The sequence below is a fragment of the Carlito syrichta genome, unplaced genomic scaffold (genome assembly GCF_000164805.1).
Source record: "Carlito syrichta isolate Samal-C Ts95f unplaced genomic scaffold, Tarsius_syrichta-2.0.1 Scaffold305137, whole genome shotgun sequence".
Lineage (NCBI taxonomy): Eukaryota > Metazoa > Chordata > Mammalia > Primates > Tarsiidae > Carlito > Carlito syrichta.
The window spans coordinates 38,067-54,656 of NW_007249233.1; the positions used below are offsets into that span (position 1 = coordinate 38,067).

At 47.2% G+C, this 16,590-nt stretch overlaps 1 protein-coding gene across 3 annotated transcripts in view; it reads right to left on the bottom strand.

Moving 5' to 3' along the window:
- The window catches only part of EYA2 (EYA transcriptional coactivator and phosphatase 2), a 192,252-nt gene that overhangs the window by 31,784 nt on the left and 143,878 nt on the right, over positions 1-16,590 (bottom strand). For all 3 annotated transcript variants that reach the window (XM_008061187.1, XM_021713992.1, XM_008061188.1), the window contains one exon: positions 6,012-6,101. In XM_008061187.1, coding sequence (XP_008059378.1) covers positions 6,012-6,101 — 90 coding nt within the window. The remainder of the gene's footprint in view (positions 1-6,011; positions 6,102-16,590) is intronic.

A 16,590-nucleotide genomic window follows, 5' to 3' on the forward strand; every position in this document is an offset into this window, starting at 1 on the left:
CGCCGAGCCCGCCGTCTGCAGCACTGCGCAGGCGCCAGATCCCCGCGGCCGGCTTCTCTCGCCAACCCGGCGGCACTGGCGCCCCCGGGCGGAGGCGGCGCGGCACGGCGGGAAGGGCGAGGGCGCCTGGGTCTGAAGCGTGCCTGGCTGTGTGTGGCTTTGGGCTGTTCACTTAGCCGCTCTCTGCCTCACTTTCCCCATCTGTAACATGGGTGCTATACACGGAATGCTCGTGTCCCCCTAGCATTCATATGTGGAAGACCTACCGTGCAACGTGGTTGCATTTGGAGATAGGGCTGCAAATAGGAAGTAATTAAGGTTGAGTGAGGCCATGAGGGTGGGGCTCTGACCCGAGAGAATTAGCGTCGTTATAAGACACCAGAGAGCTGTTTCTCTCGTGCTTCCGGTGCAAGCACCAAGGAGAGGCCAGGGGAAGACAGAGCAAAAAGGTGGCCATCTGCAAGCCAGGAAGAGGGCTCTTAACAGAAACTGACTTTGCTGTCACTTTGATCATGAACTTCTAGTCTCCAGAAGCATGAGAAAGTACAGTTCTGCTTTTTTAAGCCAGGGATTCCTAACCCCGGGGCCATGGAGGGGTACTGGTCTGTGACCTGTTAGGAACCGGGCTGCATAGCAGGAGGTGAGTGGGGACGAGCCAGTGAAACTTCATCTGTATTTACAGCCGCTCCCCATCGCTTGTGTGACAGCCTGAGCTCTGCCTCCTGTCAGATCAGTGGCAGCATTAGATCCTCATAGGAGCGTGAACCCTACTGTGAACTGCACATGTGAGGGATCTAGGTTGCACGCTCCTTATGAGAATCTAATGCCTGATGATCTGAGGTGGGGCTGAGGCGGTGATGCTAGCGCCGGGGAGCGGCTGCAAATACGGATTAACATCAGCAGTGAGGTTTGACTGCACATCCTGTCCCCAAAATTGTCTTCCCTGAAACCAGTCCCTGAGGCCAAAAAGGGTGGAGACTGCTGGTTTAAACAACCCAGTCTGTGGTATTTTGCTATGGCAGCCTGAGTAGACTATATGAGTAGTGTAATGCATATAATAATAGGATTAAATGAGTTATTATATGTACAGAACAGTGCCAGGTATGCAGCAAGTCTTCAGTAAATATCAGATATTATTATTGTTATTAGGATTGTCACCAGCATAACTGAAAGTGGAGACTATGTCTCACAAGTTTAGGCTTTTTGAACTATACTTTCCCACTGATAACATTCTACAATGATATACATGTTCTATTCTGTTCTGCCCAAAACAACAGCCATCAGCCACCTGTGGCTATTTACCTTAAAATTGGTTAAGATAAAATACAAAAAATAAAATATAATACAGAATTCAGTGTGCTGGTTGCACCAGTCATATTTCAAGTGTTCCATACCACCACATCTGGTGGCTGTCACGTTGGACAATGAAGAACACTTATGTCATTGTAAGAAGTTCTATTAGGCAACACTGCTCTAGAAGATTGCCTTTCAAGTGGTTTTGACTGTGACATTTGGTTAAGAAATACTTTTAAAATCACACAGAGATTTATATTACTGAAACATAATTTATGTTACTGAAACCAATTTGGATTTTATTTTATTAAAACATTTTTTTAAAGTTGGGGGTCTCACTCCGTTGCCCAGGCTGGAGTGCAATGGCATGCTCACTCACAGCCTCGGCCTCCTGGGCTCAGGCGATCCTTCCACCTCAGCCTCCCGAGTACCTGCGACTCAGGGTGAGCGTCAACATTCAGACTAATTTTTTAATGTTTTGCAGAAAAGAGGTCTCACTGTGTTGCCCAGGCTGGTCTCGAACTCCTGGGCTCAAGTAATCCTCCTGCCTCGGTCTCCCAAAGTGCTGGGCTTTCAGGCAAGAGCCACTGCACTCAGCCAGCCATGTCGTTTTTTAAGGACCACAGAGGAGCCACCGGAGAACTTTAGGCAGGGGGTGACATGATCAGATTTCCCTTCCACCACTCTGGCTACTGTGATGAGAAGTGAGGAGGGGTGTCAGGCTGAGACCACGACCTGACCCCAATAGTCATGTTCCCCGTTTTCCTTTAACATCAGAGTTGTTATTGGCAGATGACTTGTGCAGACTAAAGACTACATTTTCCCTGGCTTCCTTGCAGGAGGGCGTGGCCACATGACTAAGTTTTGGCCAATGGGGTGTGAGCAGAAGTGATAAGTCCAGCCAGTGGGAGGAGGAGGCTTGGGGGTTTCCCTCCTTTTCCTTTGTCCCCTTCTCCTCCCACCTACTGCTGCCTGGACCGTGGGGCAGGGTTTGGGACTGTGCATGGGCTGGCCAGGGCCTATGGCATGGAAGAGCTGCCCTTCTGACTGAGGATTGCTCATATTCAGATTTCCTCACAAGATAAATGAACCCGTGCTTTACTTAAGCTTCTGCAACTTTGATGTGCACAGACAGCAAAGAAGAGCAGAAGCAGGGAGGCAGTGAGGAGGCTGTGATGGTGTCTGGAGAAAGGTGATGGTGTCTTGGATGACATGGAGAGAAGTGGGCAGGGGCTGGGACCCGAGACAGTGGCGGAGATTCAGGCAAGGCAGGACGATGCCCTGTGCCTCTGCTTGACATCAGCTGTGTGGCCACCCTGCTCTCTGCCGGACTCCTTACTCCAGCGCCTGGACACCCCCTCCCAGCCACCTCCCTCCTGGGCTCAAGTTATTGACCCCTGTCACAACTGTCCTTACCATGCCAGCCCCTGAACCTCTATCTTATCTTCCTGCTTCCTCTGCTCTTGCCTCAGGGGCCTCCTCCCTGTTCCTGGTGCCTGCCAACTCTGGCCATGCCTTGGACCCTCTGTACTGCTGTTCTCTCTGTCTGGAATACTCTTCCTCCATATACACGGCCCCCTCGCTTACCTCCTTCGTGTCTCTGCTCAAAAGTCAAAAGAGCCCTTCCTGGATACACCAAGTGAAATAATGGCCCCGTGACACCCTCTCCTCGATTCTCTAGGCCTCTCTGCTGAGTGCGTTATCTGAAAGTCATTTTCTATAATCACTTATTCAGAACTGGCCTCCCAGCTGGAAGGTTGAGGCCCCGAGCACGTGGTTTTTGCTGTGTTCTGTTTGCTGCTGAATCCACAGCACTTTGACTAGGGCCTGGCAAAGGGTGAGTCCTCCATGCAGAGCTGCCGGCCGCAGGAAGCACCCCTTACATGCAGATGGTACGACAGACTTGGAGACAAAGGGGTCCAGCTTCCATCCCCAAGCCCATCTGGACAAGCAAGGCCCGCCCTGCACCAGCCAACAAGATGTTTCCACTTGTGTGAGTTTCAACTTCTCCGTCCTGTAACATGGTTTCAATTCTGCTGGGCTGCCCTGGGAGCTCCTGGCGCTGGGGACATATTGAAATAAATTTAGAAAACAAACGAAATAAACAAACTGGCTTCCCTGAGTAGCTCCAGCTGGCAATTAAGATCCCCCTTCAAGAGGTGCAATTTGGACTTCGGGGGCCAGAGAGAAACAGCAGACGGGGCGGGGCTCTGAAGCCATCTGCTGGAAACACACAGGCATCTCGCAGGATACCCGGCTCCGAGCCGCAGGCGCACCCAAGACCGACAAAGCGCCACCTCCAGGCCGGGCGTGGTTACGGCGGCGGAGTTGTAGACTCCGGCATCTGCAGGCCCACCGGGCATCTTCGGCCTCTTTGCAGGGGTGTCTCAGTCATTGCAAACCCCACGTGCCAGGACAGAGAAGCGGACCTCCACTGCATGCCCACGCCTTCCTGGTTTGCCCCTCTCAGCAAATGGCACCACCACACCCTGCTCAGGCTGAGCCCAGGAGTCCTTGTCACCTCTCCCCATGGCCCATATCCAATCTATCAGCAAGTTCTCTTGGTTTCTCTGCATCCTGATGCTCAGTTTCTTTTTCTTTATAATTTAATTTTTTATTTTGTAGAGACGGGTCTTGTTATGTTGCCTGGGCTGGCCTCGACCTCCTGGCCTCAAGTGATTCTCCTACTGCTGGGATTACAGGCATGAGACATTGCATCCACCTTTTTTTCTTTTTAAAACTCATAAGTCCTCCCTCTCCCTCTGCCTCCTTCCCTATTCCCCCCACTTCCTCTCTTTCGTTTTCCTGAAGCCACAGAGGTCACCGTAAAGCAAGCCTTTACATTGCTTTTGAATAAAGAGACAGGCTGGGTGTGGTGGCTCATGTCTATAATCCCAGCACTTTGGGAGGGCGAGGTGGGAGGATTGCTTGAGCCCAGGAGTTTGAGAACAGCCTGGGAAACATAGGGAGACTCTGTCTCAAAAAAAAAAAAAAAAAAAAAGAAAGAAAGAAAGAAAGAAAAGAAAAAGTCCTGGGCATTGGTGCCAATGGCATTCATCTACTCTAAAGCTCTCTTTCTTCCTCAATTTTCTACCCTGACCCACTCTTTGAAACAGAGAATATCAATTCCATTTTGTTTTTGAGTGGGAGTCTCACTCTGTTGCTCAGGCTGGAGTGCAGTGGCACACTAGCGGCCACCCCAGCATCGACCTGCTGGGCTCCGGCAATCCTTCTGCCTCAGCCTTCCAAGTAGCAAGAACTACAGGCGCACGCTACCATGCCCGGCTAATTTTCTGATTTTTATTGTAGAGACAAGGTCTCGCCAAGTTGCCCAGGCTGGTCTCGAACCCATGGACTCAGGCAGTCTACTTGCCTCGGTCTCCCAGAGTGCAGGGATTACAGGCTGAGCCACTGAGCCCGGCCAATTCCATTTTACAATGGGAGGAATAAGACCCAAGTGATTTGCACAGATTAGATAGAATACAAGATCGACCATTTCAGCAAGGATTCTCCTCTCTGCAACTCTAGGCCTGCAGACCAGAATGCTTTCCTGATGATAGGTATTAGTGATGACTTGGGCTGGTCAGGATAGATTTGGAATCCATAGCCTTTGTATTTTTACTTCGCAGTTCAGTCCTCAGTGATGTTCCAGATTCCAGGAAAAAAATATTCCAACCAGGATAAACAGAATTGTTCTTTCATCTGGTGAACCAACAAGGCAAATATAATTCACAATGCCAGAAGATCCCCACACTAATCCTTTCATCAACCAAAAACTCTTCTTCACCTTGGAGAAAGCTGCTTGCTCTTTCATCGAAAGGAAGTGCTCACTATATTTCCCTCCTTGCTTTGGCTACCAGGAAGCTCACAGATCCACTCTGAACTTGACTGTAGTAGTTAGCCTGAGCCTGGATTTTTTTTTGGATATAACTCCTTACCTATTTTCATGACATAGCTTTTTATCCCTTAGCTTTAATAGTTCTATTTAAAATACGTTTTCCACTTGAAATCCTTCCCAGATCTTTCCAACACAGACTGAGTATAGACAAATGAATTCAATTTATTTTTGAAGCGGCTCTCCCGCCTTTTTTCCTACCTCCCTTGCATCTTGCTCAGGGGCTCAGGAGCAGATACTCTCACTAAGTGTATTCCCTCTGCTCTTACGCACACTGTCTCTCTTTGTAAAACATGCTTTCAGGGGAATGCAAATCGTTTTTAAAAGCTTCCATCCTGGCCCACTGCTAATTATTACTGACCCAGGAGGATCTGAGCTAATTTGCCTTAATCAACTCATGAAATAGCAAATTTCAGGAGGAAGAAACTACACGGCCTTTATTGGATTAGTGCAACTGCCAGTGGACATCCCCACTAGAACAGAGAGAAAAGCCCATTAACTGCACAGGAAAGCCAGAGAGAGCTAATCCGGCCACGTGTGTTTCCAATAAACCATCGCCTGCCACAGTTTTGTGTCTTTCTTAGGAAGTGGCTAGCAAAAGTTTCAAGCTTCCAAAAGAAAAAGGAAAGAAAGAAAGAAAGAAAAGGAAAGAAAGAAAGAAAAGGAAAGAAAGAAAGAAAGAAAGAAAGAAAGAAAGAAAGAAAGAAAGAAAGAAAGAAAGAAGGAAAGAAAGAAAGAGAAAGAAAAGGCAGTATCTTCCCCCTCCAACTAGATGCAGGTGATTAAACACGGCCCCTCTTGAATGAAACCGGCAGTAACCCACCTCCAGGTCGTTGAAGAACAGATGCGTGTCTGCCAGGTTGAAGATCATTTCCTCCATCATCAGGCCGATGCGCACGGATGTCGTGGTGTCCTGTTAGGCACAGAAGGGGGAACACAGGCCAGTGGGCACCGGGTGATCTTGGCAGCCCTCCCCTGCCCGTCCCCCCCAGGGAGAGGCGGTTTGGTCTGTCCTTATCTTCTCAAGCGCATCCCTGCCTGGAGTCAGGGTGATAATGTTGCACAGTTTCTGAGACCTCACTTCCAGTTTTCCACCATTTTGACTGATGTCTCCAATACTAGAATCTCCCCAAATGCTCTGGAATTGCAACCGTGTCCAGCGTGGCAAGGACACTTAGCACAGAAATGGCCGTGACAAAGGAGGGCCTTTTTCAAGTGTGTGTTTTCACGGGAGCCTGGAAGATTTCACAGAAAGCCATACAGACTACATATAGACCGCTGGGAGAGCTGCCATGTTGGTTCTTGCTTTCCAACGTTCTCTCTACAGATGCTGCCTTACTGCTTTTGATATTGTAAAAATCACTGCTTTCTAACAATAGGTGAATAATGATAAAAACACACGAACATGAAGCAGAAGGATGGGCTCACTGGGGAAAAATCCCTACACCCAAAACAAACAAAACTCCCCTACAGACAAAACCCCACTATGGTACATCCATACCAGGGAACACTAGGCAGCCCTTACAAAAATTAAGTCGTGCTAGAGCTACTGACATGAAACTATCAAGAGATACCACATTAAGTAACAAAAGCAAGTTGCATCACAGTGCAATGCATGAAACACAGTTGTGCAATAAAGGTGCCCCCCCTTCTATATGCACAGGGTGGTAGACTGTGTTGCTGTTCACCCACATTTGGGATCTCTCCCTGAGTTGCTTCACCCCATGGGAGGATGATCTTTGCCAGGGTTTGGCCAATTCCAGCCCAGGCCACATCTGGTCTGCTGCTTGCTTTTGCATGACTCATGAGTTAAGAACAGCTTTTACATTTTTAGCCAGTGTATTGTCTACAGTTTCTTTTGTACTACAAAGTCGGAGGTGAGTAGTCCAGAGATCGTGTGTCCCACAAAGCCTCAAATATATTTACTATCCAGTCCCTGCTGCATCCCCTCCCTGTTCGACTCAGGTGTGACCAGGTGGCTTGCCTTGGCCAGTGATATGTGGGCAGAAGCTCCTTTTCACTTCTGGTCAGAAGGTTTAACAGCCAGTGCAACTTTCCTGTGCTCCCTCTCCTCCCACTTTACAAGACTGTAAATGTTCCTGATGAAAGCCGTTTTGTTAGCCTGGGTTCCAGAGTAAAGATGAGGTGTATCAGAGCTACAGCTAACTGCAGTGGACATGTATCATACACGAGAAGTAGATGAGATTTGGGGGATGTTTGTTACTGCAGCATACCCTCACCTATCCTAACTGATACACATGGAAAAAATGGAGCACAGTTGTCTTCAACCCTGGCTGCAGACTGTAATGCTCTGGGGAGCACACAAGTCCTGATGCCCAGGCTGCTCCCCAGACCAATAGAATCAGAATTGCTGAGAGTGGGGTCCAGGCACCAGGGAGTTTCACAGTATCAGGTGATTCCAATGTGCGGCCAAGATTAAGAACTAGCAGTCTGAAAGGATACAGAACACATTGGTGGTAATATTCCTGGCTAGTATCTATTAGGTGACTTCTCAGTGCCATTTTACAAGTATTAATACATTTAATCCCCACAAAGCTCTATGGGGTGACCACTATTATTTTCCCATTGCTATGGTTTGGATGTGGTTTGTCCCTGCTAAAACTCAAGTTCAAATTTGAGCTTCAGTGTGGCAGTGTTGGAAGGTGGGGCCTAGTGGGAGATGCTTGGGTCATGGGGGCAGGTCCCCCATGAATAGATTAATGCCCTCTCATGGGGATGAGTGAGTTCTTACTCACTTGGGAATGGATTCGGTCCCTTGAGGCAGGGTTAGAAGAGTCTGGTTCCCTCAGTTTCTCTCTCTTGCTTCCTTTCTTGCCATGTGATCTCTGCACACACTGGTTCCCCTTCACCTTCCACCATGAGTGGAAGCAGCCCAGGTTCTCACCAGGTGCAGCTGCCTGACCTTGAACTTGCCAGTCACCAGAATCACAAGCCAACTAAACCTCTTTCCTTTATAAATTACCCTGCCTCATCGTGTTGTAGTGACACTAAATGGAGTAAGACACCCATTTTATAGATGTGAAACTGAGGCACATAAACGGAGGCACATAAGGGTTTTAGGTAACTTGTTCAAGGTCACCCAAGTACACAAGGGCTTGGATTGGAGCCAGTTAATCTGATTCCAGAGCAACATTGCTCTTGGGAAGGGGAGGTGGTCAACAGAGCTGAGGTGGAAGAGGAGTGGGGAGCCTTGTACGCCCTACCTACCCTTCTTTCTTTGCTTGAGTTTTTCACCGGGAGGCAGTTTTACTTCTCTTATGAAAATAAATAATCAAGGACATAAACCCTTCTTGACCCTTAAAAAAAAAGAACAGAAAAAGTGCAGCTGGTGTTTTCAGCTTCACACACACAACTGTGAAGAATCAGGCACAGGAACACCGCCATTAGGCGGGACACTTCATCAAGGCCCCGGGCAGGGCTTAGTACTGGAGGCCTGGCTGGAAGTCATGGGGCAGGTGCTCGGTGAGAACCAAAGCAAATGAGGAAAACAAACTTCTCAGAGCCTGGGAGGGAATCAGCGAGTGACCGGGAAAGGTTTACGGGGGTGTTTCCACGTGTCCCTCACAACCAGAGCATTTCACCTCGGCGTAGCTGCAAATTCCTCCTTGGCAGGGCCGCTCGTGTCCCTCGCCCCCTGACCACCCCCAACGCACTGGACAAGGAGCAGGAAGCTGCCACCCGGACTTGTGTGCCTGGAGAACTTATTCCGAAAGATGTCACCTCTTTGACCAGCGTGCAGAGAAGGAAAAGTAATTATTGTATCCGAAACGACTCTCTGTGAAAAGTATTTGCAGAATCACAGGAAGGCAATTGCGGTGCATTGATGAAGCTCCAATTATGACCAACTGACACCGGAAGGGTGTGAGGAGTAAGTCTGCATGTAGGTGATGGGGCAAGGGAGCTCAGTGCTTATATCTCTTTCTTTTTTTTTTTTTGACTTGGTATCTCACTCTGTCGCTGAGGCTGGAGGACAGTGGCACACTCACAGCCACCGCAGCCTCAACCTGCTGGGCTCAGGCGAGCTTTCCGCCTCAGCCTTCCAAGTAGCTGGAATCATAGCATGCACCACCATTCCCGGCTAATTTTTTGATTTATTGTAGAGACGAGCTCTCGCCAAATTGCCCAGGCTGGTCTCGAATCCCTGGGCTCAGGCAATCCTCTCGCCTCTGCTTCCTAAAGTGCTGGGTCTACAGGTGTGAGCCACCACACCTGGACTATTATACTTCTGGAAGCCAGAGATTATGCATAAAATGGGAAAATAAATCAAGAAGTAGCAGCACAATCATGGTACTCAGAAGTTTGGAGGTAAAGTGTTTCTTTGTTTTTTTGAGTTGGGGTTTCATTCTGTCTTCCAGGCTGGAGTGCAGTGGCACAATCATGGCTCATAGCAGCTTCCACCTGCTGGACTCAGGTGATCCTTCCACCTCAGCCTCCCGAGTAGCTGGGACTACAGGCACGTGTCACCATACCTGCCTAATTTTAAAAATTTTTTGTAGAGATGCGGTCTCACTATGTTGCCCAGGCTGGTCTTGAACTACTGGGTTCAAGCAATCCTCCCATCTTGGCCTCTCAAAGTGCTGGGATTATAGGCAATGGGGCTGGGATTACAGGCGTGAGCACCCAGTCTGGAGGTAATTTTTAAAAGAATCAGCAATAGTTGAAAGTCGTTGCCTCTGGGCAAAATGAAAGGCTTGGGGGAGTGGGGTGGGGGAGTCACTAGGACTGCTGTTTTCTATATACTTTCCTTTGTAGAACTATGAACTTTATATGCATATACTTCTTGCATTAAAAATTAAAAATCACAGGTAACGTACTCAGTGATTTCACTTCATATGATCTATCCTAGAGAAAACCGCATACATAGTTGGCCGTGGTGGCTCATGCCTATAGTTCTAGCTATACATAGTTTTAAAACTTTGGGAGGTGGAGGCAAGACGATTGCCTGGGCCCCAGGCTTCGAGACCAGCCTGGGCAACTTGATGAGACCTCATCTCTACAATAAATCAAAAAATTAGCTGAGCGTGGTGGCGCACACCTGTGGTTCCAGCTACTTGGAAGGCTGAAGCAGAAGGATCGCCTGACCCAGCTGGTCGAGACAGTGGTGGCCGTGAGCATGCCACTGCACTCTAGCCTGGGCAACAGAATTAGAGTCAGACTCAAAGAAAGAAAGAAAGAAAAAAAAGAATCCTGGTGAATGAGGACGGGAGGGAGGGGGAAAGGGAGACATTTTATAGATTTTTAAAACTTTTTATTTTGAGGCTGAGCTTGGTGGCTCACTTCTGTAATCCCAGCACTTTGGGAGGCTGAAATGGAAGGTTTGCTTGAGTCCTAGAGGTTGAGACAATCCTGGGCAACATAGTGAGACCTCATCTCTACAAAAAAATTAAAAAAGTAGCCAGGCATGAGGACACATGACTGTAGTTCCAGGTACTTGGAAGGCCAAGGCAGAAGAATCTCCTGAGCCCAGTAGGTCGAGGCTGCGGTGCCCGTGAACGTGCCATTGCACTCCAGCCTTGGCGACAGACTGCGACTCTGACTCAACAAAAAAAAAAAAAAAAAAAAAGAAAAAAGAAAACTCATACACATGAACAAGGGGACATGCCAAAAGATATCCATCACAGAATTGTTAGTAAATAGCAAAATATTGGAAACACTTGGGCTGCCCAGCCAAAGGAGACTACGAAAATACAATGCAGTCTCTTCATATAACAGAAACAAAATTTTAATGGAAAGAAGTGAATCAGATCTCCACGTATGAACAGACACATGCACAAAAAACTGTTGAGCGAAAAATGCTTTCATCGTATATTTGATATACTCTATTACCATTTATTAGAAACACATAAAATGTTACTTCATATTTTCCATGGGCATTTATATATTTATACATATCTGAAGGGATATACCCAGAAAGAACAATAGTCACTTCTAGAAGGCAGAGAGGAGAGAACAGGAATTAAAAGTGATGGTCAACTTTGGTGAACTTTGGTGCTATCTAGAATGTCTAAAACTTTAAAGGAGAAGGCCAGGCGTGGTGGCTCACATCTGTAATCCCAGAACTTTAGGAGGCTAAGGTGAGAGGATTGCTTGAGGCCAGGAGTTCAAGACCAGCCTGGGCACCATAGCGAGACCTCATCTCTACAAAAAGACAAAAAATTAGCCAGGTGTGGCGACGAGTGCCTATAGTTCCTGCTATTTGGAAGGCTGATGTGGAAGGATTGTCTGAGCCCAGGAGGCTGAAGTTGCAGTGAGCTGTGATTGGGCCACTGCGCTCCAGCCTGGGAGACAGAGTGAGACCCCTACTCAAAAATTTTTTTAAAGGAGAAGGGATTCAAATATTTATTGCATAATCAAAATAAAAGAAAATAAGACACCAAAAGTTTGCATGGAGAGCCTTTATATTACCCACCTACTCCTTGAGCACTTTTGTGATTTCAAGTTTTCCTAAGATCTACTTGTGTGTTTCCTGTGAGACTGTTTTAAGCTTTGTAGGTGGTACCTCTTTCCAAAGACCTTGATAGAAACTGGAATAGCCCCAGAAAAGCAAGACTGTCCCAGGAATTAAGTGACACAGAGTATTGCCCTGGGGTAGACCACTTTATCTAGGGTTGCAAAGACCAAGAAACTAAAAAACAAACAAACAAACAAAAAAAACTGATGGAGAGTCAGTCTTAATATATGTGAAGTATGTCTGGAGTCAGGACAAGACCAAAGCCATCAGTTTCACACTGTGCTGCCCGCTGACTGCATTCCTAATGCTCGCCCTAGATGCACCACCCTGTTTTGTTGCCTTAAGTCACCCAGTGCAGCTCGGGGGAACCCTCTGTCTGACTCAGTCCTCCTCCTGGTCAAATAAAGCATCAAATACGGGAGCCTTCACATCATGCTCTTCAGCTAACGTAGGGTCCCCGACCCCTTCAGGTCTTCCCCTGATCCCTCTCCCACCTAACGCTGCAGTGTGGATTAAATGAGATGGTGTGTGTGGGAACGCCTAGTCCAGACCCGGGCTGCAGTCGGCACTCCAGGGACGTTGGCTATTGTCAAAATTCCGCAGGCTCCTTTCTTGAACCTTTAAGCAAAGAACCTGTTTCTTTAAACCCAGCAGGAGCACCTGAAATCACTAGATACCAAAGCCTTGAACATGAAAACCATTTTCTTAATCATGACATACTCTTTGGATTAAACAAAAAATCAGTGGTTAATTTCTTAAACAAGCAACAGCCTAAGTGGATTACTTTTAAAAAACAATCAATTTGAACCAGAAGAGAGAACTGAGAAAAGGGAGTTTTTCTAAAACAGGCTTCAGAATGTAACTCATTCTTGGAAGGACTTAGGCTGGGGGTGTGGATGGAATGTCATCTTTGTTTGACTAGAGGGGGTATGTGGGTGGTTCTTCTCCAGGGAAGGTACAGATCAGACAAAGGCATGGCAGATGTTCTCATGTGTCCTTCTGTTTTGCAGATTTCTCAAGGTTTGGTTTGCTGACAGCATGGTGGGTGGGCTCTACACACTCTCATTTAGAGGCTGATGAGGAGGCTTCGAGCACAGGTGGGAGCTACCTCTCAGGCCAGACGCTGTGGGCCTGGAGGGCAGCTCTGTAACCTGATTATTCTTGATAAATAATTGTTCTTGATAAATAATTGTTATTATTAGTTTTTAAGGGTCTTGCTCTGTCTCCCAGGCTGGAGTGCAGCGGGCATGATCACAGCTCACCACAGCCTCCACCTCCTAGGTTCAGGCGATCCTCCAGCTTTAGCCTCCCGAGTCGCTGGGCTTACAGGCACATGCTACCACACCTGGTAAATTTTTATTTTTTGTAGAGACAAGATCTTGCTATGTTACCCAGGCTGGTCTTGAACTCCTGGGTTCAAGTGATCTTCCCGCCTCAGCCTCCCAAAGGACTGGGATTACAGGCGAAGTTCTCTGAATTAGAGGAGGATGGAGGGACGTTTTACCACGTGGGCTGCCTTATGCATCACTATCTTGGGATGTGTGGTTGTAGTTCAGAGGTAGAGGGGAGGGGGTAAGAGTCTAGAAAAAGAAAGTCTTTCTAAAACCCAAATTAATCTGATGCAAAACAAACATGAATGAAGGAAATGGCATGTGGATTCTCGGAGGTGTCAAAATTTGAATTCCAAAGTTATTCAGGGTTAACTAAGACGGCAACAGTCATTTTCTAAGTGTCTCCACCATCCTCAAATTTCTAAGCTCTCCAGTTTAAGCCCTATTGGGAATCTGATTTCCAATCCATATAGCTCAGGAGGCAACAATTTTCATTTTATAACGAGGAATCCAAGTGTTTGCCAAAAAGTTGTTTTACTGAATCAGAACTCTCTTCATCCATTAAAGAATTTCCTTTCCCGCATTTTCCAAGTTTTCCATTTTAAGCATGCAGCGCTTATAATAGATGGCTCTAACACGTGTTCCATTCAAGGAAGTGCAATTCACATACTAATCACCATCATAGCCCTTTATGTAAAAGAAGGCATGCTCCAATTGTATCCTGCAATTGGCTCATGTGACTGTAGATTTGTGGGTTCCCTCACAGTCCTGGTTGAATAACAATGATAGTAACGATAACCAATCTCTCTTGAGTGCTTTGGAGTAGGGGTCAACAGGTGAGGCTAGGAGCCAGATTGCCAGTGACCAAAGCCAGTTTCACCTCTTTCAGGTGGATGACCTCATGCAAGTTACTTAACCTCTGTGCGTCTCAGTTCCTCACTTGTAAAACAGGTTTACTTACCTGATAGATTAAATGAGTTTTTCAAAGTGCAGGTTACAGTCTGTGTCGTAAAAGTTTAATGACCAGCATTAAAAAAGAAAAAAGGCTGGAAGAAATACAGTAGAATGCAGGGGTCCAGCCCCTGCTGGGTCGTGAGGTTTTTTGAAGGAGAGACGGAAGAAATACAGTAGAATCCAGGAGTTAGCAAACTATGGTCTCCTGTCTCTTTTTGTAAATTAAGTTTTATTGGAACACAGCAGTATCCATTTGTTTACTTAATGTAATGGCTGCTTTCATGCCACATTGGCATAATTGAATAGTTACCACAGAACCTAAGCCTAAAATAGTTATTATCCCTTTATTGAAAAAGTTTGTCAATCCCTAGAATAGACAACAAAATATTAGAATCTATCATATGCAGTAATGGCGAACTTCTATTTCAGTGATGTGTGTGTGTGTGTGTGTGTGTGTGTGTGTGTGTGTGGTGTGATGGGTCATTATATAAAATGTCTTACTGGGCCCATATTAAACATTCTAAAAGCAGCGAGTTAATGACTGTTGAAAGTTTAGAATCATGCCTGGAACATAGCAAGTGCTGAATAAATAGTGCAATCGTAACTGCTATCTATTTTGCTATTACTAATACTGTTATTACCATGTGACGTGTTCAATGTCACTCAGCTTGTAGGAGGCAGTGTTGACATTGACACTCAGGTCTAATCTGACTCTGGTCTCCATACTCCTCTGGTTATGCCACAACACCTGTTATGGCTCCTTTGCTCTGAAGAAGTGTCTGCCTTCCAGGGCTCATCAGCGTGACTGGACAGAAGACACATGCTGTCCTCCCCTGGAATATCCAAACATGCCAGACATCTACAGTACCGGTGGTCTCCACTTGAGCTGAGCCACTTAGTTGATTTCACTTTGAGTGAAGACTTAGAGGCTGGCTGTGCAGAAAGGGTAACTCAGCAGGCCTGGGTTCCTCAAACCCTGCACATTCCTAAAAAAATGTCATCTTCAGGACTTACCCTTTGCTGGCTTCTGGAGGATGAGTTCTAAGCCCTCAGGTCATGCAATTCCAGTTGATCAGCTAGGTTAGGCCAATAGTGCTATTTATAGTGAAGGCCTGTTTTTGCCCTGGGAGGCTGGAGTTTGAGTGGTTGAGGTCAGTCATGCAGGTGCTTCCGGCTGATGTCACTGACCCTGTTAAGAGCCTGGACACCAAGACTCGGGTGAGCTTTCCTGGCTGACAATACTAGGCACATATGATCACACATTGTTGTTTGAAGGACTAAGGGGTGAGTCTGTGCTCCACTGGGAAGGCCATGCCTGGTCTCTCCAGGGTTTCACCCCATGCACCTTTTTCCTTTGCAGATTTTAATCTGTCTCCTTTCACCATAAAAAACTGTAACTGTGAGTACAATTGTGTTTCTGAGTCTTGTGAGTCCTAGTAATCACTGAGTCTGAGGGTGTTCTTGGGGACCGCTAACACAGAGTCTTTATTGGACAGCTCTAAGAAACACCCACTGCTTAGCCAAGGGGGCAGTGCAATATTGTGGAGACAGCCTAGTTTCTCTGGGAATGAGCTTTCCTATCTGTCAATCTGCAGTTAATAGTTTTTAGCAAAAATAATACCCATTATTGGTCTTCCAGGGCCATACCCTAGGCCTGAGCAGAGTCATAGTGATTGGTTCAGGGGTGACCACATGGCCAGTATGAACCAGTGAGCACTGCCCCAGGAAGTTAGCTGTAACTTCTGGGAGAGGGGTGGGGTGGGGACTAGTGGCACGTAAGTTCAAAGATGTTGGCTGCCAACCCTGCCGCCCCCCGACAACGCACACAGATTCATACAAAATTACACGGGATCTGGCTCCGACTGCCTGGGGTTGACTTCTGGACATTTTGGTTACATGAGCAAGTGCATTAATGTGCTGAGTTTCTGAAACTTGTAATCAAAAGATGATGGACTCTGCACGTCACCTGCCCATTCCATGCAAAAACAGGTGTTTTCAGCACAGGCACTGTCCAGTGGGCAAACCGAGGGTTTCTGCACATCTTAGCAATGATCAAGCTTGCCAGAGGCACTTCAGAAAGAGGGAGTATCTCCCTTGTTGTCCTCAACCCGAGGTGATTTGAGTCAAGTCCATGGAAGGGTCCGAGTTGTCACCTGTTCTAGGGGCAACGAGCTCTCCTTCAACAAGCGTGGGGCAATGGCCTCCCCCAAATGACCACCACTGACTGCTGCATCACTCACAAGGTATCATGAAAGTGGCCACAGACAAGAACCTTCATGAAGCAAAGCGGTTGAGAGCCCCACCCAGGAGGTCAGCAGGACCTGGGTTCAAATCCTGCGGCTGCCATTCCCCAGGTATACACCACCTTGAAGGAGACTCACCCTCCCTGGGCCTCAGTTTCTCCATCTGAATATAAGTAGTGAGTCCCTCCAGGGCCCCTGTGAAATAACGCGGGTGTGATATGCCTTGCAAAACACCCATTGCCTGGGTATTATTATTTATTTTTATTTTTATTAAAAAAAATTTTTTTTGAGTTAGAGTCTCACTCTGTTCCCCAGACTGGAGTGCAGCGGCCGCTCCTGGCCACCGCAGCCTCAACCTGCTGGGCTCCGCGATCCTTCCACCTCAGCCTCCCGAGTAGCTGG